Source organism: Penicillium nucicola (genome assembly GCF_028828085.1).
Source record: "Penicillium nucicola strain IBT 29836 chromosome Unknown utg000006l, whole genome shotgun sequence".
Taxonomy (NCBI): Eukaryota; Fungi; Ascomycota; class Eurotiomycetes; order Eurotiales; family Aspergillaceae; genus Penicillium; species Penicillium nucicola.
In genome coordinates, this window is record NW_026643130.1 from 2,684,695 (window position 1) to 2,710,737 (window position 26,043).

The 26,043-nt window shown below is 49.5% G+C and overlaps 8 protein-coding genes across 8 annotated transcripts; 5 read left to right on the forward strand and 3 right to left on the reverse strand.

Moving 5' to 3' along the window:
- Window positions 1-277: 277 nt before the first annotated feature.
- N7511_007038 (transcription factor domain-containing protein) lies at window positions 278-2,784 on the reverse strand (the record flags this gene model as incomplete). The annotated part of the gene is made up of 9 exons (XM_057129415.1): window positions 278-774; window positions 838-1,209; window positions 1,266-1,350; window positions 1,401-1,460; window positions 1,522-1,656; window positions 1,708-2,216; window positions 2,272-2,486; window positions 2,535-2,663; window positions 2,720-2,784. 9 exons carry the CDS (start codon window positions 2,782-2,784, stop codon window positions 278-280), a joined length of 2,067 nt encoding a protein of 688 aa, XP_056983971.1.
- A 2,036-nt stretch (window positions 2,785-4,820) lies between these two features.
- N7511_007039 (uncharacterized protein) lies at window positions 4,821-7,803 on the forward strand (the record flags this gene model as incomplete). The annotated part of the gene is made up of 7 exons (XM_057129416.1): window positions 4,821-4,922; window positions 4,991-5,293; window positions 5,314-5,425; window positions 5,476-6,684; window positions 6,738-6,921; window positions 6,973-7,615; window positions 7,666-7,803. 7 exons carry the CDS (start codon window positions 4,821-4,823, stop codon window positions 7,801-7,803), a joined length of 2,691 nt encoding a protein of 896 aa, XP_056983972.1.
- A 1,119-nt stretch (window positions 7,804-8,922) lies between these two features.
- On the reverse strand, window positions 8,923-10,722 carry N7511_007040 (MFS transporter; the record flags this gene model as incomplete). The annotated part of the gene is made up of 1 exon (XM_057129417.1): window positions 8,923-10,722. One exon carries the CDS (start codon window positions 10,720-10,722, stop codon window positions 8,923-8,925), a length of 1,800 nt encoding a protein of 599 aa, XP_056983973.1.
- A 713-nt stretch (window positions 10,723-11,435) lies between these two features.
- Window positions 11,436-12,422, reverse strand: N7511_007041 (dihydrodipicolinate synthase family protein; the record flags this gene model as incomplete). The annotated part of the gene is made up of 1 exon (XM_057129418.1): window positions 11,436-12,422. One exon carries the CDS (start codon window positions 12,420-12,422, stop codon window positions 11,436-11,438), a length of 987 nt encoding a protein of 328 aa, XP_056983974.1.
- A 382-nt stretch (window positions 12,423-12,804) lies between these two features.
- N7511_007042 (uncharacterized protein) lies at window positions 12,805-14,239 on the forward strand (the record flags this gene model as incomplete). Its single annotated transcript, XM_057129419.1, has 5 exons — window positions 12,805-13,119; window positions 13,167-13,647; window positions 13,698-13,940; window positions 13,986-14,075; window positions 14,133-14,239. 5 exons carry the CDS (start codon window positions 12,805-12,807, stop codon window positions 14,237-14,239), a joined length of 1,236 nt encoding a protein of 411 aa, XP_056983975.1.
- A 2,133-nt stretch (window positions 14,240-16,372) lies between these two features.
- Window positions 16,373-17,861, forward strand: N7511_007043 (uncharacterized protein; the record flags this gene model as incomplete). Its single annotated transcript, XM_057129420.1, has 2 exons — window positions 16,373-17,746; window positions 17,802-17,861. The coding sequence occupies 2 exons, from the start codon at window positions 16,373-16,375 to the stop codon at window positions 17,859-17,861; spliced, it is 1,434 nt and encodes a 477-aa protein (XP_056983976.1).
- A 2,646-nt stretch (window positions 17,862-20,507) lies between these two features.
- On the forward strand, window positions 20,508-21,117 carry aspf34 (cell wall protein PhiA; the record flags this gene model as incomplete). Its single annotated transcript, XM_057129421.1, has 2 exons — window positions 20,508-20,802; window positions 20,861-21,117. 2 exons carry the CDS (start codon window positions 20,508-20,510, stop codon window positions 21,115-21,117), a joined length of 552 nt encoding a protein of 183 aa, XP_056983977.1.
- Window positions 21,118-21,945: 828 nt separating this feature from the next.
- Window positions 21,946-25,566, forward strand: tcsB (putative sensor histidine kinase/response regulator TcsB/Sln1; the record flags this gene model as incomplete). The annotated part of the gene is made up of 7 exons (XM_057129422.1): window positions 21,946-22,029; window positions 22,086-22,120; window positions 22,174-22,740; window positions 22,809-25,061; window positions 25,121-25,244; window positions 25,291-25,430; window positions 25,485-25,566. 7 exons carry the CDS (start codon window positions 21,946-21,948, stop codon window positions 25,564-25,566), a joined length of 3,285 nt encoding a protein of 1,094 aa, XP_056983978.1.
- Between the last annotated feature and the right edge of the window lie 477 nt (window positions 25,567-26,043).

Below are 26,043 nucleotides of genomic sequence, written 5' to 3' on the forward strand. Positions count from 1 at the left end.
TCGGGCCGATGACGGCGCGTCGGGATGATCGGGCCGATGATAAGCCGCGGGGTAGACGGAGAGCGAGAGAGTTATATAGTCAGATATAGTTAGAGTGAGATAGCAAACGAACGAATCAAGTTGTGCAAAGGGGAGAAAGGGGCAATTTGGTATTGGCGGTCAAAACTGGATCGATGTTCCTCCCAGACTTCTATGCACTCTATCAACCTGCACAGTTGGTTTCTTATAGATCAGGCGACTGTATAGATCAAAAGTATATTATAATATAAGTATGATCCTATCGCTTTAAGGTATTTTCAATCCAGTCCGTATCCATATCAATATCAATCTGGTCCAATGCCCCTTCCCAGAGTGCGGGATCATCGTTGAGATCGAATTGAAACGCAATATCTCGGAATGAGGGGAGGTCATTATGTGGCCACTCAGGAGCAAGCACTTGTAGTCCCCCTAAGGGAGATGCCATATCTTCCTTTGCTTCTGTGAGAGTTGTAGCGTGCTCGGTTGTCGGCGTCAATGGGACCTTCTGACTTGCCGAGCTCGCTCCATCGGTATCATTTGCAACAGACCTAGTCACAATAGCAGCCCGGAGTTCTAGCAATAGTAAATGACGTGAGCCCAGGTAGGTATTTCCACGATCAGCCATGCCCCGAAGAAGATTCAATGCGGTCTCCATGGCTCGTGCGCTGGTTTCGTTGGGCGGAAATGCAGCATTTACCATGACAAGTAGCAGTGCAGCGGAGAAGATGTACTCGCCGTCAAGGTAACCATATGTAGCTTATCTGTTGTTAGCAGATGACTGCATGGCCCAAGGTATGGCTTTATTCGACAATTGCTTACCAATGAGGTTGTGTTTTGCGGCGGCATCCATGATCAAAGTGGTTGCTCGAGCAGCTGTAATACAGCTATCAATAACGGCAACAGTATTGGGGGCGAGGCCTTCTTTCCAATCTTCCGTGGCAGACCCAAGTGCTTCCGCATCAAGTCGGCGTTGAATGACATAAAATACTAACGGGCGTGCAGTCATGTTCACGCATGAATAAAAGTGTAAGTTGATAGAAACGGACTCTCGATTGACATGTGTTTCAAGTGTTGAGAAGTCAATACGAAGACGATCAGGGACCTGGCGTAGCCATCCAGAGAGATCATTCGTTATACTCTGAACGGAAGCAATGAGGTTGGACCCCGATCCGGGCTTCTTTCGATAAATTTCTAGCAAAGATCCTAGGTCAGCTTAGTTATGCAATGGAATATACATGCAGTCTGACCTTCGCCAATCCGTCCCAGGATACGGGATAGCTTTGTGTAATGAGTGAGAACAGTTGATGGCCATGGATCGAATGTTGTTCCGTCCTAGTTGGAGAGAATCAGACCAATCTTGTTAATATACCAGGACCACATACCACTACCGCGGGCCAGGTTATACCAATATCTTCATCATGGATAGTTATAGGATTCCCAGACTTGACCGAAAGTATCCTGTTCACGGATGTAAGCTGAAATTCTAGACAAAAAGAAGATCACTGGTACTTGCCGATCCAAGCTATAAACAGACCACCAAGCACGACGTCGACGGTTGCGGTCAGCCTCGCTTATTGTTGGGTCTGAAACCTCCTGGTGAAGACCTAGGGATATGGCCATACGCAAGGCCAATCCGATCTAATATTGTTAGCCATTTTGCAGAACAACAATATTAGTAGATTTTCATACGTAGAGAAAAGCAGCATCACGCCGGTTCAGGTTTTGCATGTAGTATGCTACATAACATAGCACCTCAACAAAAAAAATAGAGCCCTCCTCGTGGATATCAGGTAAAAATCGTAACGCGTGCTTAAAATACTTAAACCCAGGAGGGCCGTCATCACCTGCCCACTGATTTACAGAATACATCAAGCCAAATGCAATGACGAGTAGAGTCTGACAATATACCAAACTCGACTCTCGATGCGACAGGTCAAGTGGTTGATGGTAGACCAGGTCAAGTCTTTCTTCGAATTCTGCCGGGTGGATGAGTGAGAAGATAGTGCCAATATAGGCATATTGCACCCAAAACAATCGTTTAGCGAACTCAAAAGGAGGCAATTGAGGAAGTGTGCCACCAACTGGCCGTCTTAGTGATGAAGGGTCATCGTAGAGTGGCCGCACATCCCATGCAAGATTGGAGGATCCGGGGTTGAGTCGTTTAGCTAGATGCGTTGTGGACGAAGCACCCACGAAGTCTTGAAAATCATCAGTGAGATACTGTCATTCTTTCCGTGAGGATTTTTCACATACGATGCTCTCCTGATCGGTTCAGAAACAAGTTGTCGGTTCCTTTGTACCACCAATCGTCCCGTTCTGGGGCCGTTTCAGTGTCAGAATAGCGAGTAGACAATGAAGGTTCACTATAAATTATTGACTGGTTCTTTTCTGCTATGGGATTCCCACGTGGTGAGCCATGTGTGGTGGACAGCGTCCCTGGGGCTTGTGATTGTAGTTGACGATAGTAGCTGTAGACCGTTAGTGTCGGGGTATTCACCACTTTGAATTTCACCAACCTCTCGGTAATCGAGACCCGTTTTTCTGCTTCTGAGTACATGCATGTTTTTCCCGCCTCCACACAGGCAGCGCAGGGATGTGGTGGATTACCGGCACAGCGCGTTTTCCGTCCTCGGCATCGGTTACATCTGCATCTCTCTCAGCGAACCGTCAAATCACGTTGTCCCATATACACGATGCATACGCTACCATTGATCGCCTTGATCGATCTTCCGACCGACGCGATACGCCTGCATTGCCAAGTACCATATTTGACGACGCTTAGAGAGAGAGTTAAGTGAAGTTGAGGGGTTTCTCCACTCTTATCTTTTGTCGGGCCGAAACACGAGGGCGGTTAGGGTTTACATCGACTGCAGTTCACTCGACTCGATCAACTTATGGCCACTGTGTTTGGAGGACGAGTCGCTCGAGGAACCTCAATACGATCATGAAAGTCACAGTGGGGCAGAACTGACGTGAACTGATACCTTGCACAGCGCTTGACTAACCGCGGCTATTGCATCAGACATTTTTATACGTCAATTCTGTTAACTTGCCTAGGAAGACAGTTGGCAGGGAAGGGCCAGATACCTTGTTGCTAGATCAGAACATATAAGAGCCATACTAGGCTTACTATCCCGGGTTGTACCAGTGTAGATTCCTACCGCAGGACCTCGCAACGAACTCCGATATGATATTTGAGAACTCGGACTAGAACCGAAATGTCAAAATATAGCAGTATCGACATTCTATGGCCCGAAAATCAGGCTATGCTTTTTGTAGCGAGCATAACGAAGACAGAGTTGGCACCTCGCTACTCGAAAGATATATTTCACCAACATATCGTCTTCATTTACGTTTAGAGAAGGGCTGTGGGCAGCACGTCGCCTGAAACAGAGCCTTTGCCCATGTTAGGCTCCCATCGTAGATGGTGACATCCAATTGTCTAGGCGAGATGCCCTAAAAATAACACTTGCATAAGATTGGCAATGGTATTGCATAGCAACTGTGGATGTATCATCTGGCCGCGTACTGTACGCTAGGCAGTCATTTTTCACCACATTGCTTTTTGCGAGACGACCCATTTCGAGTTGTATAGAATACGAAGACTACTGAATTTATATATCATAATGAAGCCCTGCCAGTATACAATGGTACCAATGGACAGCCTATCTCATCGAATTCGGATTGAACCGGCGAGACCTCCAAGTACAAATGACGATCAAATCGTGATCAAGAGAATGAGCTCAGTAGATGTCTTACTCCACACAGCCCGCCTGTGATTCTCATGATCCTACTACTTCCTCCTGCTACGACTGCGCTGTCCGGCAATCCATCGACGAGACACGTATACACCCAGGTCACCTGACCCCACGTGACACACAGCCACGCCGTGGCATGTCGCCCTCTGTTGTCTATTTTTTTCTCTCATCTTAAAAGAGGCTCCCGCATACCCAATCATAGCGGCAATTGTGGACCTCAGTGGACCAGTCGCAGCCTCAGAATTCAGCCCCTGGGAGACACGGCCGATCCTTTTCTCATCTTTGTCGTCATCGTCCGGCAGTCCTCGGCCCCCAGCCGCCACCTTGGATGCTTGGCATACCCTGTTGCCCCTACAGGGTGTTGCCCCAGCGTGTTTCAGAAAGATCGAAGGGATGAGCAGCATGTTTGGAGGACACATGTAATGTACAGTACTGTGTGAATGGACCCGGTCCCATGGGCCAATGTTGGAGGCGCATTGCGTTGGTGACCCGCCTTCCACAATATCGACGAGTTACGTGCGCAAAGCCTCGGATCCCGGAGTCGAATTTACACCCGTACCATGGACAAGGCAGAGACCAAATAGAACAGCACAAGAGGACTTACCAGATCCACGTATTGAGTATACGCAGGGGAGCAGCCAACCCCCTCTGAGTACGGTGGTGGATCTAGGGGAGGTTGGATGACGAACGGCATACTGTATGCTGCGCTGGGGTCCCCACTCGCCCTTTCACAGCCCATCATCGGCACCTCCAATCAAATTCTGCACCAAAAATATCTCCTGTCTAGCGCATTTTCGATACATCTTCTCCTGCTCATCTCTCGACACTTCTCAACTTAGGAAGTCTGCCTTGTATTGGTGATCTCTGGATAGATCGCCTGTCTTCGAACACCACGAATTGCGATCACAATCGAATGTGTCCAGGTCAGGTGTTGTGAATCGACAGTTCTGAGCCGCGAGCTTCCTTCGGATCCAATACAGACTTCTTAGTCCTTGTTTTCACTTACAACGAGACATTCTTCTGCTGCGGAGTCAGTTTTACAAAATGTCTGTACCGCCGCGGGAAACCTCTCCACATTCGCCTGTCTCGGGCAACTCGTCTCATTCGCCTCTGGCGAGCGAGACCAGTCTCTATGGAACTCGTGAAGTGAGTTAACGTCTCTACTGAACGAAGCAGCGGGACCAATCAGCAAAAGCTAACATGCGCCGTTCTAGCAGCAAGCCTATGGCTACGAAGAGAAGAACGATAACGCGGAGAGCCAGCAGTCCTTGCTCTACCGTCAGCAACCCAGTCCATTTAACGCCCCCTTTGATGACCCTTATGCCTCGTCCGATTCCCTTCGTCGCTACACACTCCAGGATCCCGGTGTCACCATCTTCCCTGATGGCCCATATCAAGAGTCAGCCGCTGGGTTGAACCGCCGCTCCGCCGTCGGATCACCCATGTCAGAGACTCCGTCAGAAGCCTGGCAAAATCGACAGGCGCCGAGCTCCGGGGACTGCGCCGCTATGCCACCCGTAAGATTAAGCTAGTGCAGGGTTCGGTTTTGAGTGTGGACTACCCGGTTCCAAGTGCAATTCAGAATGCGATCCAGAAGGAATATCGGGAGTCAGAGGAAGGATTCCCGGAAGAATTCACCCACTTGCGCTGTAAGTTTTCTGAGCGCGATTTTGGATGGCCTTGGACTAAATTTTTACAGATACCGCGGCCACTTGTGATCCCGACGAGTTCACCCTACGGAACGGATACAACCTGCGACCGGCTATGTACAACAGACACACAGAGCTTCTGATTGCGGTTACTTATTACAACGAAGACAAAGTTCTGACAGCCCGGACATTGCACGGTGTTATGCAGAATATCCGGGATATCGTCAACCTGAAAAAGTCCGAATTTTGGAACAAGGGTGGTCCGGCCTGGCAAAAGATTGTTTGCTGCTTGGTATTCGATGGAATTGACCCTTGTGACAAAAACACTCTGGACATGCTGGCAACAATCGGTATCTATCAAGATGGTATCATGAAGCGTTCCGTCGACGGACGGGAAACTGTTGCCCATATCTTCGAATACACCACACAACTTTCAGTGACCGCCAACCAGCAACTGATCCGGCCTCAGGGTAACGAGTCAACCAACCTTCCCCCCGTCCAGATGATCTTCTGTCTCAAGCAAAAGAACTCCAAAAAGATCAACTCTCACCGCTGGCTATTCAACGGCTTCAGTCGCATCCTTAACCCCGAGGTAGTGATTCTGATCGATGCCGGCACTAAACCCGGAAAGAAATCGCTTCTTGCTCTATGGGAATCCTTCTACAACGATAAGAACCTAGGTGGATCATGTGGCGAGATTCACGCTATGTTAGGAAAAGGATGGAAGAACCTAATGAATCCTCTTGTCGCCGCGCAGAACTTCGAGTACAAAATTTCCAACATCCTCGACAAGCCGCTAGAGAGTGCTTTCGGTTACGTCAGTGTGTTACCGGGTGCCTTCTCTGCGTACCGTTATCGCGCAATTATGGGTCGTCCCCTCGAGCAGTACTTCCACGGTGACCACACTCTCTCGAAGCAACTAGGCAAGAAGGGTATCGAAGGCATGAATATCTTCAAAAAAAACATGTTCCTTGCCGAGGATCGTATTCTATGTTTCGAACTTGTCGCCAAAGCTGGTTTCAAATGGCATTTGACCTATGTTAAGGCGTCTAAGGGTGAGACTGACGTACCAGAGGGCGCAGCTGAATTCATCAGTCAACGTCGTCGATGGTTGAACGGTTCATTCGCTGCTAGTTTATATGCCATGATGCATTTCGGACGTATCTACAAGAGTGGGCATAACATTCTGCGGCTGTTCTTCCTGCATATCCAAATGATGTACAACTTTGCCGGTCTTGTCATGACCTGGTTCTCTCTTGGTATGAGCATTTGCCTTGTGTCCCCAGTGAAATTGATACTAACTTGTTGATAGCTTCGTTCTGGCTGACCACTTCGGTTATCATGGATCTTGTCGGAACACCTAGTTCCGCCAACAAAAATAAGGGATGGCCCTTCGGTAATGAGGCTTCTCCAATTGTGAACAACTTCTTGAAGTATGGCTATGTTTTCTTCTTGATGCTGCAATTCATTCTGGCGCTAGGAAATAGACCTAAAGGGTGAGCTTCTGAAACAACCTATCTCATATGATCAAAGACTAACTTACTCAGTTCTCGTTTGGCCTACACGCTCTCGTTTGTCTACTTCAGTATCGTTCAAACCTATATCATGGTCCTTTCATTCTATCTCGTCAAGAATGCCTTTACTGGAGGTACCCTTGATTTCTCCCTGGACGATGGTGTTGGGGCATTCCTTTCATCATTCTTTAGTTCCAGCGGTGCTGGTATTGTTCTGATCGCCTTGGTCTCTACCTATGGTATTTACTTCATCGCCAGTTTCTTGTACATGGACCCTTGGCACATGTTCACATCTTCCTGGGCGTACTTTGCTGGTATGACTTGCTCTATCAACATTTTGATGGTTTACGCTTTCTGTAACTGGCATGACGTTTCTTGGGGTACTAAGGGATCAGACAAGGGTGACTCGCTTCCAGTTGTTGAGACTAAGAAGGACGATGCCAAGTCGAACTTCATTGAAGAAGTTGATAAGCCGCAAGCCGATATTGACAGTCAGTTTGAAGCGACGGTTAAACGTGCCTTGGAACCATATGTGGAGCCAGAAGAGCAAGATGAACGAAGCATGGACGACGGTTATAAGGCTTTCCGAACCAACCTGGTGTTGATCTGGATCTTCAGTAACCTGATTCTCGCGCTGTGCATCACTAGTGAAGGCATCACTCGTTTCTGTCTTACGGTATGTTCCCTCCACCAATTTGATTGTTCACCCTAACTGACAATTCACAGAACACATCTACAGTTCGTACCTCCAAATATTTCGCTGCCATTCTGTGGACGACCGCCGGCCTGTCGATTTTCCGCTTCATTGGATCTTTGTGGTTCTTGGGCAAGTCTGGTATTTTGTGCTGTGTTTCCCGACGCTAGAACCCCTCTGGGTTTTGCGAACCAGCTGTAAATATTACCGTTTGTCTTGGCTTTGGGATATCGTCTGCGAAGGATTTGATTTGATAAATATTTGTTTAGTCAAATCCTGCATTATTCCGAGGTCCGCCTCTGCAGCTGGATTGGCATTTTGTGCTTCATACTGTATGTAACATGTATATTGGGCGAGTCTTTTTTTTCGTTTTATTGTCATCACGATAGACCTAATTTATCGAAGCATTCCACAAATTCCTGCGCTTAGATCTATGTGGCGCTCCAGTTTCCCACTTCTCTGCTATACCACCTATATCTGCTCCCAGTCCCAGCCGGTTATCAGTCCAACCTATCAAGCTGGGATACTAATGAGACTTGCGTCCGAATCAGGATCTACGAGGCATGAAGGTATGATTTCGGTGTACGCGGCTGGTAATCTGCGCCTGCCCAAACCCAGATTGAGACTATTTCGACTTATCATACAAGAACCACCTATGATATAGGATACAAATGAAGGTCTGCTCTGTGCTATCCTGTATTTACTCAAATCCTGATGTATGAAACATTTGTGTAAGCCCAGTTCTCAATTCAAATATCACTGGTTCAGGCTTCCCTGAGATCTACTGCTGCGCAGACACTCTCCACTTGTCTGTCTTATATTAGCTAGTCTAGATGCAACGGCCAACTCCTCTTAGCATTGGCATTCTAAGCAAAGTAAATGGTAGAAATATGCAACCCATTTGGAAGCTCCTTGCAACATTCATTTGATGACGTTGTTCTACAGCTTTAGCGCGCCACAACCACCCATCTCTATATTGACCAGGAGCAGTGAGACTGCTAAGAGTGTATTCTCACGGGGTTCAAGAGGCAGATCACGTTCGCAGACTCGTGTCGTTCTTCAATAGACCACGAGACCCGAAATATGAACAAATAATAGAAATGCAGCACTAAACAAGTGGGCATATACCTAGTAAAGTCTTTGGAATAGAGAAAAACATTATAATTATTGGCCAACGCTATCTATATATGCAACCTTGATTTAGCAAAACGACGTTTCACATCCCCCATATTTTATGCTTGAATATTCCCCAAAACGCCAGATTTCCTCTTCTCAATGTATGCTCTGGATTATTTGAATGACTCCCGGGTATGCACGCGGTCAATGTTATAAGGATTGGCCTCGTATGTAGGAACCCGGTGCATTGCATGTGTAGTGTGGGTGGATGAGCGTGAGAGTGTGCGATGAACAGAGTGAACATCCGCTGAAGTCTGTTCCTTTGGCTCGGGGAGCGAAGCCACGTCGTCCTCCTCGGGCTGGTTAACCTCGGGTTCATCCTTTTCGGAGCCCTCCTCCGAGGCCTTTTTCATGGTTGCGAGGATGTTTTGAACAAAAGCTTCCGACTCGGCAGAGTATTTGCAATGCTTTCGAATGGAAAGACCATACTTGTAAAGCAGGAAGGGGAACGGCACGCATGCAAGGGCCAAGAAGGCCGGAATACAAGATGCCCAATGAATTCCCAGGTTTTGGAACATGTAAGAGGTGAAGAGCGGGAAAGCAAAGCCGAACAACGACCGGAGAAGGGAGTTTGCAGCCAAAACAGAGGCCGCGAAGATAGTGTAGGCATCAATCAGATAGTTAAAGACGCTGAGGAAGACGAGCACCATTCCGAATCCGAAAGGTACTCCAGCAGCAATGCTCGCAAGCCAATGGACCGACGGCGAGTTAGTCCAGGCAAACCAAAAGAGGCCTATCGGAAGGGCAAGCGAGGCCAGCATGCATGGCGGAAGACGGGCCTCCGGAGGCGCATAACCTCCCTTCTTGTCGAGGAGTTTGATATAGCGCGAATTCTCGGGGATCGAATAGGCGATAGCACAGAGCATACCCACCATCACACCAAGGAAGGCAAGACCCGAAACACCTTGGTTCCATCCACGATGAATCTCATACACAATGGGGAAGGCACCGAAAAGCATGTATAGGGTTCCGTAGATAATAGCAAGGTAGATGGAGAGCAGCAGCACGATAGGCTCGCGAAACAACAGAATGAAGGGCCGCGAGAGGGAAGTCTTCATAGCAGCCTTCAGAGTGACACGTCCTTGATCAATATCCAGTTTGCTGCAGTACACCTGACCGGTCATTTTGGAGAGAGTCTTCGCGCGCTGACGTAGGAGAACCGGAGCATAAGTCTCAGGCTTCAGGGCGGCTCCCACAAACCACATCACACCGCAGAGAATGGTCAACAGGCCCATAACCCATTTCCAACCCGCGGCCATACCAAGGAATCCACCGGCGATAGGTCCGATGACGGGACCGAGGAAGGGTGCCAATGCAAAGGCCGAAAGGGCCAGACCTCGCTGGCGAGCCATGAACATGTCGGCAATGACACCGCCTGAGTTGGTGAAGGGCGAGGAACCAAACGCGCCCGCCAAGAAACGGAAGATCAGTAGACTCTCGATGTTCTTTGCGCCAATGCAGGCGGCACAGAAGATGGTCAGGCCACAGTATGTGGTGATGAAAACCGATTGGCGACCGAAAAGCTCACTCATGGGAGCCCATAGGAGAGGACCCAGGGCAAATCCAAGCACATAGAGTGAGACCCCCAACGTCGCAATCTCCGTGGTTGTTTCAAACTGTTCTTCGATTTGAATGATACCTCCCGTGTATGCTGAGGAGACGAGAGCGACCACTAGGGTCTCGAGGGCTGCGACGACCGTAACCAGCCATTTTAACGAAGGCTTCAACTGGAGAGGGTTTCGAAAATCGTTTGGAAGCCATTGAACCACATATGGATCCTCCTCCGTTCCTGATCCGGCGTAATGATGGTCTGCCACCTCTTGGGTGATCACACCAGGGTCGATAACGAGTCGCCAGAAAGGCACCTTGGTGGGTAGCTGTAGGGCCTTGGCTGAGGGCATCTCCGCGGCCATGATCGACAGCTGTCTAGCTTGAGCTGGTAGGAAATAAAAATGAGGGTCAAAGATTTCCGATCGACACCATATCAGTTCATATTAAAGGGAAAAGAGAAAAGCCCTGGACCTCGGCAGAAGCCGAATTTTGCTTGATAATAGACGGTATACTCCATAGTGAAATCCACTCACAGCATCAAGACCGGAGACACTGCTGGATTAGGGTCTGAGATAGAAGGGGTGGAGCAAGCAGTTGGCAACACCACGGAATTAGCCCTAACTATTGGCTGTTTGCGCTGTGAGATCCCGACTGTCGGCCCACTCAGTCGGCCCGATCACTAATCTCTCGGCCTCGCCGATGGGCGCCATTGGTGGGAAGAGTTTTAGCCGAGGTTCACTGGCATTTATACTGGTATAATGGTCCGCGATTGGTGGTCTCGGTGCATTTTGATTGGATGCATAAAAGCCACGACGCGTTGTGATGTGATTCTGTGATTCCCGACTGTTAGCTCTTTGTGACAGCTCAGACCTGCTAGGATCCCCGAGCTCTGAAAAAGCCCAGTCTCGTTTTGGTATGATTGGAACGAAAGCAGCATTCAACCGGAGGCTCATGGATCGATGGACACACTACTGGAATGAACTGCCCGTTGCTGGGGTAACAATCGATCTATGGAATGGATCGGAAATGCTTATTTCTAGACTCTTCATGTATATCCTGCACGAGCGGTTCTTCCCTATAACCTCTTCTCAATCTCACTGACTTCTGCCATCACCGTTCGAATAGCCGTTTTGGCCCCCTCGCTCACCTCTTCGTACGGGTGTCGAGGGGCCAGATTTGCCGCTGCATCCGGAATCCCTGCTAGTTGGGCTGAATAGCATGCGACCGCATGTTTAGTGGATGCAATTCCGCTTTTGATAGGGCTCTCTGCGAGGGCTGCTTTTCTTTGAAGCGTCACAGCCTCGTCCACTTGTCCCTTTTGGTACAAGGTATAGATCTGAGCCGCTGTCTTGGGGAAAACATTGGCGAAAGCTGCGATGCACCCAACGCTTCCAGCCGCAAGCCCTCCAATCAAGAAATCCGACTGTCCACCATAGGTTGCAAAGGTGCCGGGCGCAAAAGTCGCGGCCAGTCGAGTAATCTTTCCGACCGATCCACAGGTGAGCTTGACGCCGACCACGTTGGACTGCCCACTGGGGTGTGACGATGCCGACTTCTGCACAATCGCCGTGATGGTCTCCGAGTCCATATCTACCCCATTGCAAACGCCGGGGAAATTGTAGAGAACGACAGGAAGCGAGGACTTGGCGGCAACCTCAGAAAAGAAGCGCTTGACCACATTCATGTTGGTGGCTTTGCCAAAATATGCAGGAGGGAGGACCAACAGATAGTTGGCGCCCGCAGCGGCCGCATCTTGAGCAAGCTCCAGGGTTTGCTTGGTCGAGTGTGCACCAACCCCGGCCATCAATGGGAAATCAGGGCCCACAGCTGCACGAGCCGTTGCAATCAACTGCGATCGCTCTTCGCGAGTCAGGAGGAAGGCCTCAGAGTTGGTGCCCAGGATGACTAGACCCGCCAGACCGGTAGTCGACAGATAGGCAAAGTATTTTGATTGTGACTCGAGATCGAGAGAGTCGGTGCCATGGTGAAAGAAGGTGACTGCAGGACACCAGACGCCGGAGGCGGGCACATGAGGCTGAGAGGAAGTAGATTGAGAACCCATGATGAAAGAGATGAGACAGATGAGAGTGATAAATGTGCAGAGAGTAGTGTCTTGACTCTTTATCTCTCTTGACTTATATAAGGGGACTGTTCCCTGTTCCCTGTGTACTGTTGAGGGGAAAAGTGATCGGATGCCCATACCGAACTCTTCCCTCCGCAACCCCCCCCCAAACCCACCTTCGGCCCATCAACCCGATCCTCAACTCATCCATTTCCCTTTGATATTGACGTCGGTCTGTCTTCCGAGATGAGGGGGAAATCGGCGCGTATGCGAGAGATTCGGCCAGCGACCCGAAATCTTGTTGGACATTATAATCTTAAAATGCTCTTGTTTGGACTCCTGAAGAGACCATGAATCGTTGAATCATTGAATCATTGAAACAATGATGACCGAAACAGAAACCCTCCCGCAGTCCTGGTTTGATCAGGCTCGCTTGATCCCGCCCGATGCGATCTTTGCGTTGACTGCTCTGTACGTCGCAGATCCGTCACCTCAAAAGGTCAATCTAGGCCAAGGCACATACCGAGACGAGAAGGGGAATCCTTGGGTTCTTCCATCAGTCAATCAGAGTCGAGAGCTGCTATCATCGCAGGGGCTGAACCATGAGTACCTCCCAATAGTCGGTCTGGCAGAGTTTCGCAAAGAGGCAGCGAGACTGGCATTGGGGGATGTGCTGTTCGCAAAGAAACAGAATCAGGTATGCATTCCCTCGTATCTGGGAAGCAAGGAGCTGATCGACAACAGCTCGCAACGTGCCAAAGTCTCTCCGGCACCGGAGCTCTGCATCTTGCTGGACTATTGCTACGAGCATGCAAAACACCGTTGCCCAAGATATACATCCCGGAGCCGACCTGGTCGAACCACCACCAAGTGTTCGCATCACTCGGATTCCAGTGCGAAAGTTTCAGATACTACAATCCCGAGACTAGAGAGCTAGATATTGATTCCTATTACGCGACATTGAATTCCGCTGAACCGAACTCCGTGGTTATCATCCATGCGTGTGCGCATAACCCGACCGGATGCGACCCGAGTAAGGAGCAATGGCGAGAACTGGCGCACCTTTTCAAAAAAAGACAGCTGTTCCCTCTGTTTGATGCTGCTTATCTCGGCTTCAACTCCGGCAATGTAGACAACGATGCTTTTGCTATCCGATTATTCGTTGAGGAAGTAGGAGTAGAGGCTGGAGTTTGTCTCTCGTTTGCGAAGAATATGGGACTTTATGGTATGAGAACAAGCCACGCAATGTCTGGAATAATGTCTGATACCGATTAGGGGAGCGAGTGGGTTGTTTCTTACTCGCGACACATACCGAGCAAGCGGCCATGAAGACTCAATCCATGCTTGAAATGCTGCAGCGATCTGAAGTTTCAAATCCACCAGCTTACGGCGCAAAGATCGCAAGCACTATATTATCTAGCACTGATCTGCGACAGGCTTGGTATCACGATCTGATTACCATGAGTGACCGTATAAGATCTATGAGAAAGGCACTGTATGACACGTTGGTGTCATCGGGTAAGTCTCCTGAAAGGAAGTATGCGACCACACTAACATGATTAGGTGCACCGGGGCCTTGGGAGCATCTCATCCGCCAATCCGGAATGTTTGGTTTCTTGGGATTGTCCCCAAGTGTCGTCCTTAAACTGCGTGGTTCGTTCTCCCCTTGAAGTCACGGATGCCAGCACGCTGACACTATACGAACCACAGAGCACTATCACATCTATATGGCAGACAACTCTAGAATCTCCATTGCCGGTCTCAATGATGGGAACGTGGAGTATGTTGGATTATCCATAGCCGAGTGTCTGAAATGAGAAAGTTAGTTTAGGCTTTTTTGTTTGTTGATTGCACATCTAGAAAGAATAGAACACAACTCCTTGGTGTGATATCCTTTTTGCACTTGCAATTAGATGTATTATGTGGCCAAGTGAGTCGAGAGTCCGAGGAGATAGAAGTATAGACACAGAGCTGGGTAAGTGGCCCAAGATGGTCATTACTGCAAGTCTTGCATCACATACTATCACAATGGCGGGGGGTTTCACCTGTACGGACAGTCTCAAATGCTCAAGATGGCCACTCGAATAGAGCAATGTGAAGCGATAGAAGCAGTTCATAGTCTTCGGCAAGCCGAAACCTGTCGGTCGCCCGTCCTGGGCAATATTTTTGTCTAAGACATGCCAAGCGGAGGCGTTGTCATTCGGTTATGAAATTTTTTTCCAAGGAAATCCGACCCGAGCCATTGGCGGGAAACCAGACGATTAGGAGATATGAAGGAGCTTGAGTCGCTGCTTGCAAGAATTGGACTTAGATGCGAGGTTCATTTGAGCCCAGTTGCACCCTCAGCTGCTGAGGGCCTGTTGTCAGGCGAATATGCCAAGGATGTCGTCCTTGGCCCACAAATGACCTCGGCGGCAGAACCATGGAAGAGAGTAATGCAGAAATTATTACCGGAGTGGCTGTCGCAGACGCAGCACGGCATGAGAGAGACGAGTTCATTGCGATAGCCATTGCTGGATTCCGCAACTATGGGCATCCGTTGGAACTGCTTGAGCCATAGGCGAGGATTGTGGCAACCCAAGAGGACGCGAATCTATATCCGGTCAGAATCAACAACCCAGATTACTGCACTGGTGATATACTGCTGCTCTTGCAATGATGGATAAGGGGCACAACTGGGTCCTCCTTGAGACATAAACGACGCCCAACACTTCCGGTGGGTTCCACCTAGAAACTATCACCAGTATTGGAAACGGGAGAGCAAATCGTGGTAGGGTCAAATATGCTCGTGGACACGAAGATAAATGTTCCCCAAACGTCAGACATGTCAAACAAATACCGCATGGTGAGATTGAGTGGAGTCGAGCTATTCATTCGTATCGTGTTTCAAGCCGAAGAGGATTCAAACTTCTCCTCCAGGTCGATGAGAGTCGGAGAATGAGACTTTATTACGTACAAACACCCCGGATGAGTCTGGGGCAGTTGGAGGAGGCTTTTGGTTTCCCAGGACGAATGTAGCGATGTTCAGCGTAGCCAGACTGGGCCACCCGCACGTCTCGGGCGGGACGACGAATCATACCATGCTTCATTGGCGCTAATGTGTCCCGACCGGCACGACTAAGCCCAATGGCGTTGGTGGCGCTCCACCATCCAGGTCCCCTTACCCCAAGAGAAGAGTTTCTGGGGAGGGGGTCGAGACGGAGGGAAAGACAAGATAATGCAGGCCGATCAGACCAAGAGCGAGAACCGGAGAAAGCGCTTGCCAACTCTCTGCCCGACTCTCCAGCCCCAATCCCACGCTTGGTTGCCCAGTTGTCCCTTGCAGATCTGAAGTCGAAAAGTGTAACTGTTTGCGGGCATCACGTGACGGGCAAAATCTTGTTTCCGCCCAGCCCTGACCTCATTGGCAGACGGCCATCTTCTCGGTAATCATCCGAAGATCGTGGCGCGACTAACGAAACTTCTTTTCAGGTCATTCTATCATGACCAGTGCAAGAGGTGGCCTCCGTATATCCTAGAATCGAGATGAATTCCTGCAGTTTCCACGTTCCCCGCGTATGCAAACGCGGGGAGACTCCATAGTGACATACTCGCCGAACAGCCCCAAGCGTTCCACGTCCAATGCCACTCGGTGTTACATTTCTTTTACCTAACCTCGAACCTTCTTATCGACTGTATCAACGGGGCGCGGGCTGAGTTTCGCCTAACGCCCCCGTGTGGAACGATTCCAACCTGCATGCGGTGTCCTCGTTGGATAGTCGATCTCTCGGTGGAGCAGCGTCGTACTCCACGTGGTGGACCAGCCAAGCAGCGTTCTCGAAATTCCTTTAGTCAACGCAATCTGCGATTTTGCCTCCCGATAACCGCATTCGAGGCCATTGCGAAATTTCCTTCTTATAGCTTCCCCCATCCCCCCTTCTCTTCCCGTTGGGTTCAAGTTTACCACCATCATGGGTTTCGACAATATCTCCAACGACCATGAGACCGACAAGGTGATGGGAGCGGAGGGCGAGAAGGCCCCATACTCCCCGCCGCCACCTTTCGAGGGGGACATAGTGGGGGAAATGAGTGAGGCGGAAAGGAATATCTATGATCACGGCATCAACAAGTTTAACCGTCTCGGCTGGAAGCGTCTCACTATTGTCCTCATTGTGGAGGCCATTGCCCTGGGTAGTTTGTCGATTCCTTCTACCTTTGCGACACTGGGCATGGTGGCAGGTGTGATTTGCTGTGTGGGTATCGGCCTCATCGCCATCTATACCAGTTATATTGTGGGAATGGTCAAATTGGCCTTTCCCGAAGTGGCTACTTATGCCGATGCAGGCCGGTTGCTTGGCCGTCGGTTGGGATGCGGACGCTTTGGATACGAGCTCGTCAACGCTATGCTGGGTCTTCAGCTGATCTTCCTGACGGCATCGCATTGTTTAACCGGAACGATTGCATTCTTGGACATCACCAAGAGTGGCGTTTGCTCGATTGTCTTCGCGGTTGTCTCAGCAATTATTCTGCTTTTGCTTGCCATTCCTCCCAGTTTCACCGAGGTTGCTATCCTCGGCTACGTCGATTTTGCCTCAATTATCATCGCCATTGGCATCACAATCATCGGCACTGGAATCAAAGCGGGAGATTCTCCTGCGGGCTTGACTGGAGTCGCATGGTCCGCTTGGCCTAAAGAGGGGATTACCTTTACTGAAGCTTTTATCGCCCTCACCAATATCGTTTTCGCCTACAGCTTCGCCATGTGCCAGTTCTCCTTCATGGATGAGATGCACACACCACGCGACTTTGTTAAATCTATCTGGGCGCTTGGTATCACGGAGATCATTATCTATACGGTTACCGGTGCTTTGATCTACGCCTTTGTTGGCCAGGACGTCTCAAGTCCTGCTCTCACCTCGGCCGGACCACTTTTGAGTCGCATTGCATACGGTGTTGCCCTTCCCGTGATCTTTATTAGTGGTTCGATTAACACCGTTGTCTTCGGACGCCTGATTCACGGTCGCATTTTTGCCAACTCCCCTATTCGCTTCATTAACACCAAGATGGGATGGCTGACATGGCTGGCGGTGATCACAGCTGCCACCATCCTGGCATTCATCATTGCTGAGGTCATCCCCTTCTTCAATGATTTGCTTTCCATTTCCTCGGCCCTGTTCATCTCCGGTTTCACCTTCTACTTCCCTGCCATGATGTGGTTCTTGCTTCTGCGGGAGGGTAGTTGGAGTGAGCCTAAGAACATTGCATTGGCTATCACCAATGCGTTCATCTTCCTCATTGGCATGATAGTTCTCGTCGGCGGAACATACTCCAGCATTGACGATATTGTAAGTCTGACGGTTCAATTCTTATCGAGGATATTTTCCTAACTCAACATCACAGGTCATCAAATATGCCAAGGGAGAAGTTGGCGGTGTCTTCTCATGTGCAGCCCCTGAGTAAGACTCGCTTTTAATTATTGGCAATCCCACTGTATGAGTGTGTGTTCAAGCTGGTGCTTGCACTGAAACTCTATCAACCCTGGTTGGTTTGAAAGAGAATCTCTTCACTTTGGATCTGCGGCCTAGGAATCTATGATCCAGGCGTTACATTGCATTTACACGATACATCATCTACGGAAACATGAATCTGGAAGCGAAACCTGTATATATAGTCCATCTTAGCAATATTTATTTGAATATACCGTTTTCTTTTTTACTTTCCATCCTTCTTTGTGACTGGACCGTGACTTTCTGATAATCTTCACGTTGAGCGGAGAGACGAAGATGCGATTCCAAGCATCGGTCGACCACTAGATGATAAATTGGCAGACAATGCCTGTAAACGGTAAAAAAATGCTAGATCTATAAAGCAGAAGCTTTTCAAGTTCTCGCTTCGTCGCCACCGGCGCGAATTTGTTCAACCCATAGATCAACATTCTATTCATCCGTTGCAGCCTGACTAGTATCGTAATGAACATATAAGCATTTCTTTCCGACTGGAAAAGCAACCAGTCTACCGTACGCCTGATCGTGCTGCAGTATCAAATAAGTTGGTCCGCGAAGTAAGAGACAGTACTAGCCCTCAAGTGCTACATGTAAACCACACCCGTAAACCAATAGCGCAAACCAAGTGATACATTCATGCCGGTACGCAATATCTGCACAATCACTGCGAGGATCTGTCCAGTTCTCTATTATCCTCAGAACATCAATTTCACAGCATATAGTACACTCTCAACATCATGCCACTTCCGGTCAAATCCTGCAGTCTCAGATCAAACACCTTTCTCCGACATCCTCGCCTCAACTTCATTTATTATTCATTGTCTGTTAGCTGTCCAACTAGGCAGCGTGTATTCGAGTGGGGAGTCGATATTTGTCCTCCCTCGATTGTGGTAGCAAGCATTAGTGAGTGTCCAGCGTCTTCCGGACTCTGCAGCGTTTGTTTGTTTTGCCCTCAGTATTGATCTCAGCACTATATTCGAATAGAGTCTGTTTAACACATTATGGGCTTGCATCTCACTAAGGCTTGTAAGGTACATACCCAAGGGGCAAATAGGATATTTGAAAAAAGTTGGATCCGTTCAATGCTTTTACCTACCTGATTCTCACATCGACATTCCCACATCAACATACGATAGTCGTATCCCCTTTTCAAGATCAAAGCTCATAGTCAGAGATGTGGGTCATAGCAAGTGATCTGCTGTTAGACTGCCCTCTCTGGTACCGCTTCATATACTGTAGCAGCAAATTTAGTTGCAGACTTCCAAGAGGAGTGGGTGCAGATCACCTAATTCGGTTCCACATAGTTTTCCGACAACCCACGGCATAACCAGGCTGATATCTAGTATTGGGAAATGGGAAATGGGAATTGAGAACAGCATCAGCCTGTTCTGTCAGTGCAAGATACTGATGATTCGGCAGGGGAAGCCCTCAACACGACATATGCGGTGTGATTTCTTTTCCAAATTACCCGTGTCTTACATTAGGTGGATGATAGCCATCCTGTGAGACGACAGGGGCAATTGAATAAGGGGGAGACACCATTGATGTATATACGAGCTGACAAGTCTCCTTGAAATACTTGCAATCTATTCTTCACTACGATCCGTAATTACAGGTTGCCCAGCTGATCCACAGGTATGCATGAGTTGCCATACTATACAGGGAGGCGATGCATTCGGGGCCGAAGAATCTCGCCTTGGACATCCAGCTTCCCCGAGCACACGTTTCTGCTCAATTAGTATTTCAAGTAAACTGATCATGTCGGTAGGGGGAGGACTTACTACCTGGAAATTCCTTGCGTACGCCGCATGAACTCCCAACCCTCAACGCTAGCAAACCGACAAGGACCACCTGACAGATCTCCATAGCTAAAATAATCGGCAGATGATCACAAGAGACTGTACAGTCCTGTACAGTACAGTAGGCCAACGACCCAAAAAAGGCGCAGAAATGTGCGGGTGGCGGAATTCTAAAAATAAGCGCGTTACTGGCTAAGTCGGGCAGATCGGATTTGAGCCCTAAGAAGTAAAGCGGCCGAGTAGCAAAAACAGGTCTGCCTGCTTCCCCCGCTAACGAGCATCGCCTTCAACCTGATCTTCACATCTGATTGGGCTTGATCCGGCGCTATGGAGACGTCGGAGAAACATGTGGAGAGCGCTTGGCGTCCAGGGTCTGTGAAGAATGCCATCTGATTCACGATATGGCTCAATGATCCAGGTCATTTCAAGATTCCAAGATGCGAATTGATGCATGATACTCGATGAGACTGTCCCAGGAGGACTGGGGAAAAGGAGAACGGGAAGATTGGCATGGGGACTGAGACATTCGACCCTGAGAGCAATGCCCCATATAAGGGTCTCGTTTGATGTCATTTTGCGGTTTAGAGCGATGCTTGGCTCTATCAATAGCTCTCATGGGTGAAACATCTCGGGGACGGCAGTGGCGCATTTTAGCCGTTATGCCCCGGATTGAGGTATAAAAGCTGGCTGAATGGCAGGGAAAGATTTCCATTCCCATCTTCATCTTCCTATCTTCTCATACGACAGTCCTCGGATCTTTCCAATCGCCTTCAGTCGTCTCACATCTCCTTTACAACTTCACCATGCAGCTCAAGAACATCATTCTCGCCGCCTCGGTCAGCGCAGCTGCCTCTGCCGCCCCCTCTACCCAGTCCAACAAGACCTTCGGTGTCATCGCCATTCACTCTGGTAGCGGTGTGCAGAACGCTGCTTTTGATGCCTCTAAGAGCAGCATCTTCGCCGGTCTCGCCAAGCCCGGTGCCAGCTGCGCCCGCCCCAAGGAGCAGGATGCCACTTTCTACATCAACGACGGTGCTCTGTTCCTCTACGACAAGTCTGCCACTCCTCAGGAGATCTATGTCGACGCCTCTGGCATGGGTATGTTTGCTTTCCCCTTTCCCATATATGAAGCCAATCAAGCTAATTGAAAACAAAGGCCAGGGCAAGATTGGATACACCACCGGTGCTCAGCCCGCTCCCAAGAACTCCCAACGTAAGGGCTGGGCCTTGAAGGATGGACACCTCCAGTTCTCTGGCAAGGACCTGATTGCCTGCCCCAACAGCATTGACGGTGCCTGGAGCATCTGGGCCTCGGCTGGCATTGACAACCCTGCTGGCAACACGAACTGTGTTAGCATTGCTGCCCGCGTGATGGAGACATCCAACCCCAACGGTTGCAAATACACCGAGTAATGGGAATTTTCATATATGCCCGAGGCAACTCGAGGATGGTGACGGGCACCCTGAATCGAGTCGATTCAGGATTGCCAGAACCATTCGGATCTTGGAGCTCTTTTGTACCATTATTTTCATTTCATTAGCCAGCCCTTGCACCTTGACCCATCAGCCAATATATCTCTCAACAATGTGTGAGCATCATGTACGCGCCCTATTCAACTCTGTAGTTCCCTGTATTATGTAGAAGAATTGGAACCGAGTCGAGGCACCTGACCAGAGACCGGGACATAGGGGGATGAGTCAGCTGGTTACCACTTTCAGGTGTCGAGGTGTCGAGGTGTTCAGGTGAGTCAGGTGCTCAAGAGTCAGGTGCTCAGGTGTCAAGGTGTCAAGGTGTCAAGGCCCAGCTGTCACTTCCATTTCCCGCCAATCACCTTGAACTCACGAGCCTAAATCCCCCCAGACACACTCTTACCGAGTCCTAAAAAAAACTCGGCCCCAAACTGACCAATCGCCATCGCCCAAGCAGTCGGCAAATATCACCGAAATCCCCCCAGACACTGGAGGAAAATGAGCCTCGGACCTCCTGGCGTCTAGACTTTGGCTTTGGGGGAGTTTGGGGGACTGGCCCTGCAAAAAACATCCCCTGATATCTCTGAACTCCGGAACTCTGAACTCAGATCTCTTCACAATCTTCAACGTCTCATGTAGGCCACCACATCCTGCTTTCCATCCCCTCTTGGCTGATCCCATCAGGTATCCATCTTGCGCCGTGTCAGACCTCTTTGTCTGCCCTCGCTACCATCCGTCCTTGAGTCTACTCTAGTTGATGGCTGTGATCGGATGCGGATTCCAATCGCGGTGCAGCTGGGGCTGCTAGTGCTTCTAACAGCCGTCCTAGGAGTGGCAGTGCTCGCCATTGCCACGGTATCCGCTCCCAACCCTACCCCCGGCAAACAACATGAGTTCACTAACAATCGTAGTGGTTTACCACCTATGACTTTGTGGTCGGAGTTCAGTATGTACTCCAGGTTTAGATCGGAAGCCTGGTCGAGTCTAATGTGGGAGTAGATCACAGAGTCTAGAACTCGTTGCGACCATCAAGGCGAGCCAAATTGCCTCCAATTTAGATCTCCTCGAAACCACCTGCAAGACCATCGCGACACGCATTCTAATTCAATCGGCACTCAAGCGCTATTATGCCGGCAACAATACCGATGCAAATTGGGTAAACTCGATCGCCGATGTCCAGTCGGCGCTCGGAAGCCGGGGATACTTGAGCCTCTACCAGGCCATCATCTATTCCAACAATGGACAAGAAAACAAAGAGACACTGCTGAATGTGACGAGTGAAACAGTCCCAGACATCAAGCTACCATACTATTATCCCAATGGGAGCTCGGTGATGCTGGGCAATGAGGGAATAGGCTACCCGCCCTCGCTATATCCGAATTTGACGTACCAGGGCACAGGCGACAACGACTCCGTAACAGTCTATGCGTTCCCAGAGTATAGCCTTGGACTGGACTCGGCAATGCTCCTAGGACCTTTGAAAGTCAATACGTCCTTCTCCCTCGTATCCTTGACCCTGCCGATTGTCAACAACACATCGAACACGGAGATCCTGGGATTTGTGACGTGAGAATGCCGCCTTCACCGGCAAAAGATGCTCTACATCCCAAGATATGAAAGCTGACCCTGTACAGGATCGTCGCCAGTGCCGCCAATCTACAGAGTGTCGTGAGCTCACGGGATGGATTAGGGAATACGGGACAAGTGCTTTTGTTAGGGCCAACGCAGCCCGAAAATACATTCGTTGCCAGTGCTCAACCTGCAACAGCCACATCAACTGCGGACGCGGCTGGGCTGGAGAAAGCGCAGGTGCACTATGTCTTTGAGCCCACCCCCCTGCCCAGCCAGGCGAGCCGACACAGTGGGATGTCGACGGATACTCCCTTTGCACTCTCGACGTACCCGATGGCCATGAGAGCCATGTTGCAATCGTATGGTAACCAAGGCAAAGCTTTCAGCCAATTATCAACCCAGAACGAGAAAGGAATCAATGTGGCGGTTGGGGCGGTGCGTCCTCAAAATACCCTGGTTCAATGGGTTCTGCTCATTGAAGAATCCCATTCGGAAGCCTTTTCACCCATACTTCGACTACGGAAGATCATTCTCGCGTGTGTGTTTGGGACGGCTGGCGCAATCATCCTCTTCGTTCCTCTCTTGACGCATTGGGCGGTCGCTCCTATCCGAAGATTACGTGAGGCCGCGAAAAGGTCAGTCGAGCCTGAGATCGCTCGACATCCTGCGCCCTCAATCCAAGAGCGAACATACACAGGTACGGATGATGGACTAGGGGATCCGGTGGAACATATTGAAGAGCACATGAGCGAGAAGGTATCTCCGGCCGCCTGGGTGAAGCGTCTTCGAAACCCCCTGGGGAGGTTGAACAGTTCCACCGGCGTTGGCAATACCCGGAACGCTCGCGGATTTCAGGTACCTGGGAGAATAAAGGAACGGAAGCATTGTGTGACGGATGAACTCACAGAGCTAACAAAAACGTTCAACGAGATGTCCGACGAACTAACTATTCAGTACAATCGGCTGGAAGAGCGAGTGGCTGAGCGGACCCGAGAGCTTGAAAAGGCCAAATTGGCAGCTGAAACAGCCAACGAGAGCAAAACACTGTTCATTGCCAACATTTCTCATGAGCTGAAGACTCCCCTTAATGGAATTCTTGGAATGTGTGCCGTGTGCATGGGCGAAGAGGATCTTTCTCGAATCAAGAAGTCTCTGCAAGTCGTCTATCAATCAGGAGATCTGCTTTTGCACCTCTTGAATGATTTACTCACGTTCAGCAAAAACCAAATCGATCAAGCAATTCAGATTGAAGAGAAGGAGTTCAAATTGTCCGATGTTCGATCACAACTTGCCATCATCTTCCAGAATCAAGTGCATGAGAAGCATATCGACTTCAGTGTCAATTTTGTCTCTGGGGGAGTCACCGAGCCTAGGGGCACTGTGTGTCGTGACCGATCATCTGAGCAACAGAGTCCAGTCTTCGGCCTTTCTGCAAATGGTCGACTCTCAGACATGCTTCTATGGGGAGATCAGCATCGAATTCTTCAGGTGCTCATCAATCTGGTTAGCAACAGTCTGAAGTTCACACCCGAACACGGGAAAGTGGAGGTTCATATCCGTTGCATTGATGACCCTACCAACGAAGATAACTCTATAGCTCACAAAGATCGAACTCGACGCAACTCAAGATTCCGGTCTCCAACGGCTTCGAGTGCGACATCATCGATTGGTATCAGAGCGCACGCAAATGACGCCCAACCTGAGGGTCAGGTTATGATGCACCCCAATCTCCGCCAGGTGAGATTTGAGTTTGAAGTTCGTGACAATGGGCCGGGTATTCCTGCGCATTTACATCGACGTATCTTTGATCCTTTTGTTCAAGGTGATCTGGGGTTGAACCGAAAGTATGGAGGAACTGGTCTAGGATTGAGCATTTGTGCTCAGTTGTCCCGCATCATGGGTGGTGTTATCCTCCTTGAGAGCGAGGAAGGGAAGGGGTCTCTTTTCACACTCAAGATTCCCCTCGGATTTGTGAGGGAGCTTGTCCCTAGCACACATACCTCGAGCATTCCAGGATCCCGGACTCCTAGTGTTCTGTCTCTGGAAGACTTTTCTAACACCGCGAGAACGCCCTCCAATCATGGATCAGTCCGAAATGAATCTCATGCGCCTGGCTTTGAGAAGTCGGAAATCCAACCACGCTTGGTTGGACTCAGTCAACCGTTTTTTGCCCCGGCCGTGCCTTCATCTCCTGCGCCACAGCTACCAGCAAGCCTACAGTCGACTCAAAGCACCACAGAGAATAGCGATGGATCCAAAAGAATTCGTGTTTTGGTTGCCGAGGACAACACGGTGAATCAGGAAGTCGTGCGCCGGTGCGTCTTGAAACTAATCCGCCCCGACATTGAGATTATGCAATACTGACCGATACCAGCATGCTTGCGTTAGAGGAAGTCTATGATGTTATCATTGTGAAGGATGGCCAGGAGGCATTTGACACCGTCAAGTCTAACATGGAGAAAGGCGAGGTCTTTGACCTGATATTCATGGACATCCAGGTACGAATGACATTCTTGAACTAGTGCACCGTACTAATTGAGTTAGATGCCTATTCTGGATGGACTGGAAAGTACACGATTGATTCGTCAGATGGGATACTCTGCGCCCATTGTGGCATTAAGTGCCTTTGCGGAAGAAAGCAACATCAAAGACTGTATGGATTCGGGCATGGACATGTTCATAAGGTTAGTTGACCAAACAGCTCTTCGTGGGGATGAGGTGAGACTAACCAAAAGCAGTAAACCCATTCGACGACCTGCTTTGAAACAAGTTTTGAGCAAATTTTCTACGATCATGGAGGAGACCGAGACAGGCACATAATGATGACTGTATGTCACATCGGTGGGAGGAAGAAAATGTTATGCAACCACCGAATATTAAAATATCTAAACGATCCTGTCTCTTCGCCTGCCGGAAATTCACTTGAAGCCTGCAATGTCTTTGATTTAGTCGTAAACTTAACAGACCTCCCCTGGTTGACGCTGATCCTTGCGAGAGTCTAGGTCTTCCCCGAGAGAAAACAAGGATCCACTAGTGCAAAGAGATTGTTTCTTATGATTAGAGCCCAGCTTCTATCTCCATGACCGGTTGAATCTTTCTGGCTTGGGCTTATACCAAACCTCTGCCTGGTTCGGCATCCAATAGCCCTGACCCCGAAGTGGGCGGGGGAAATCGCTGGGCATTTCGGTCGGTCAAATTTCACTTCGCATTACCACCAATCGCTGAACAAGGGACCTGGTGTAGATGGTGTCATTTAATCTGCGTCGTTGCAAGTCGCATTGCCAAGGACTATTCGTG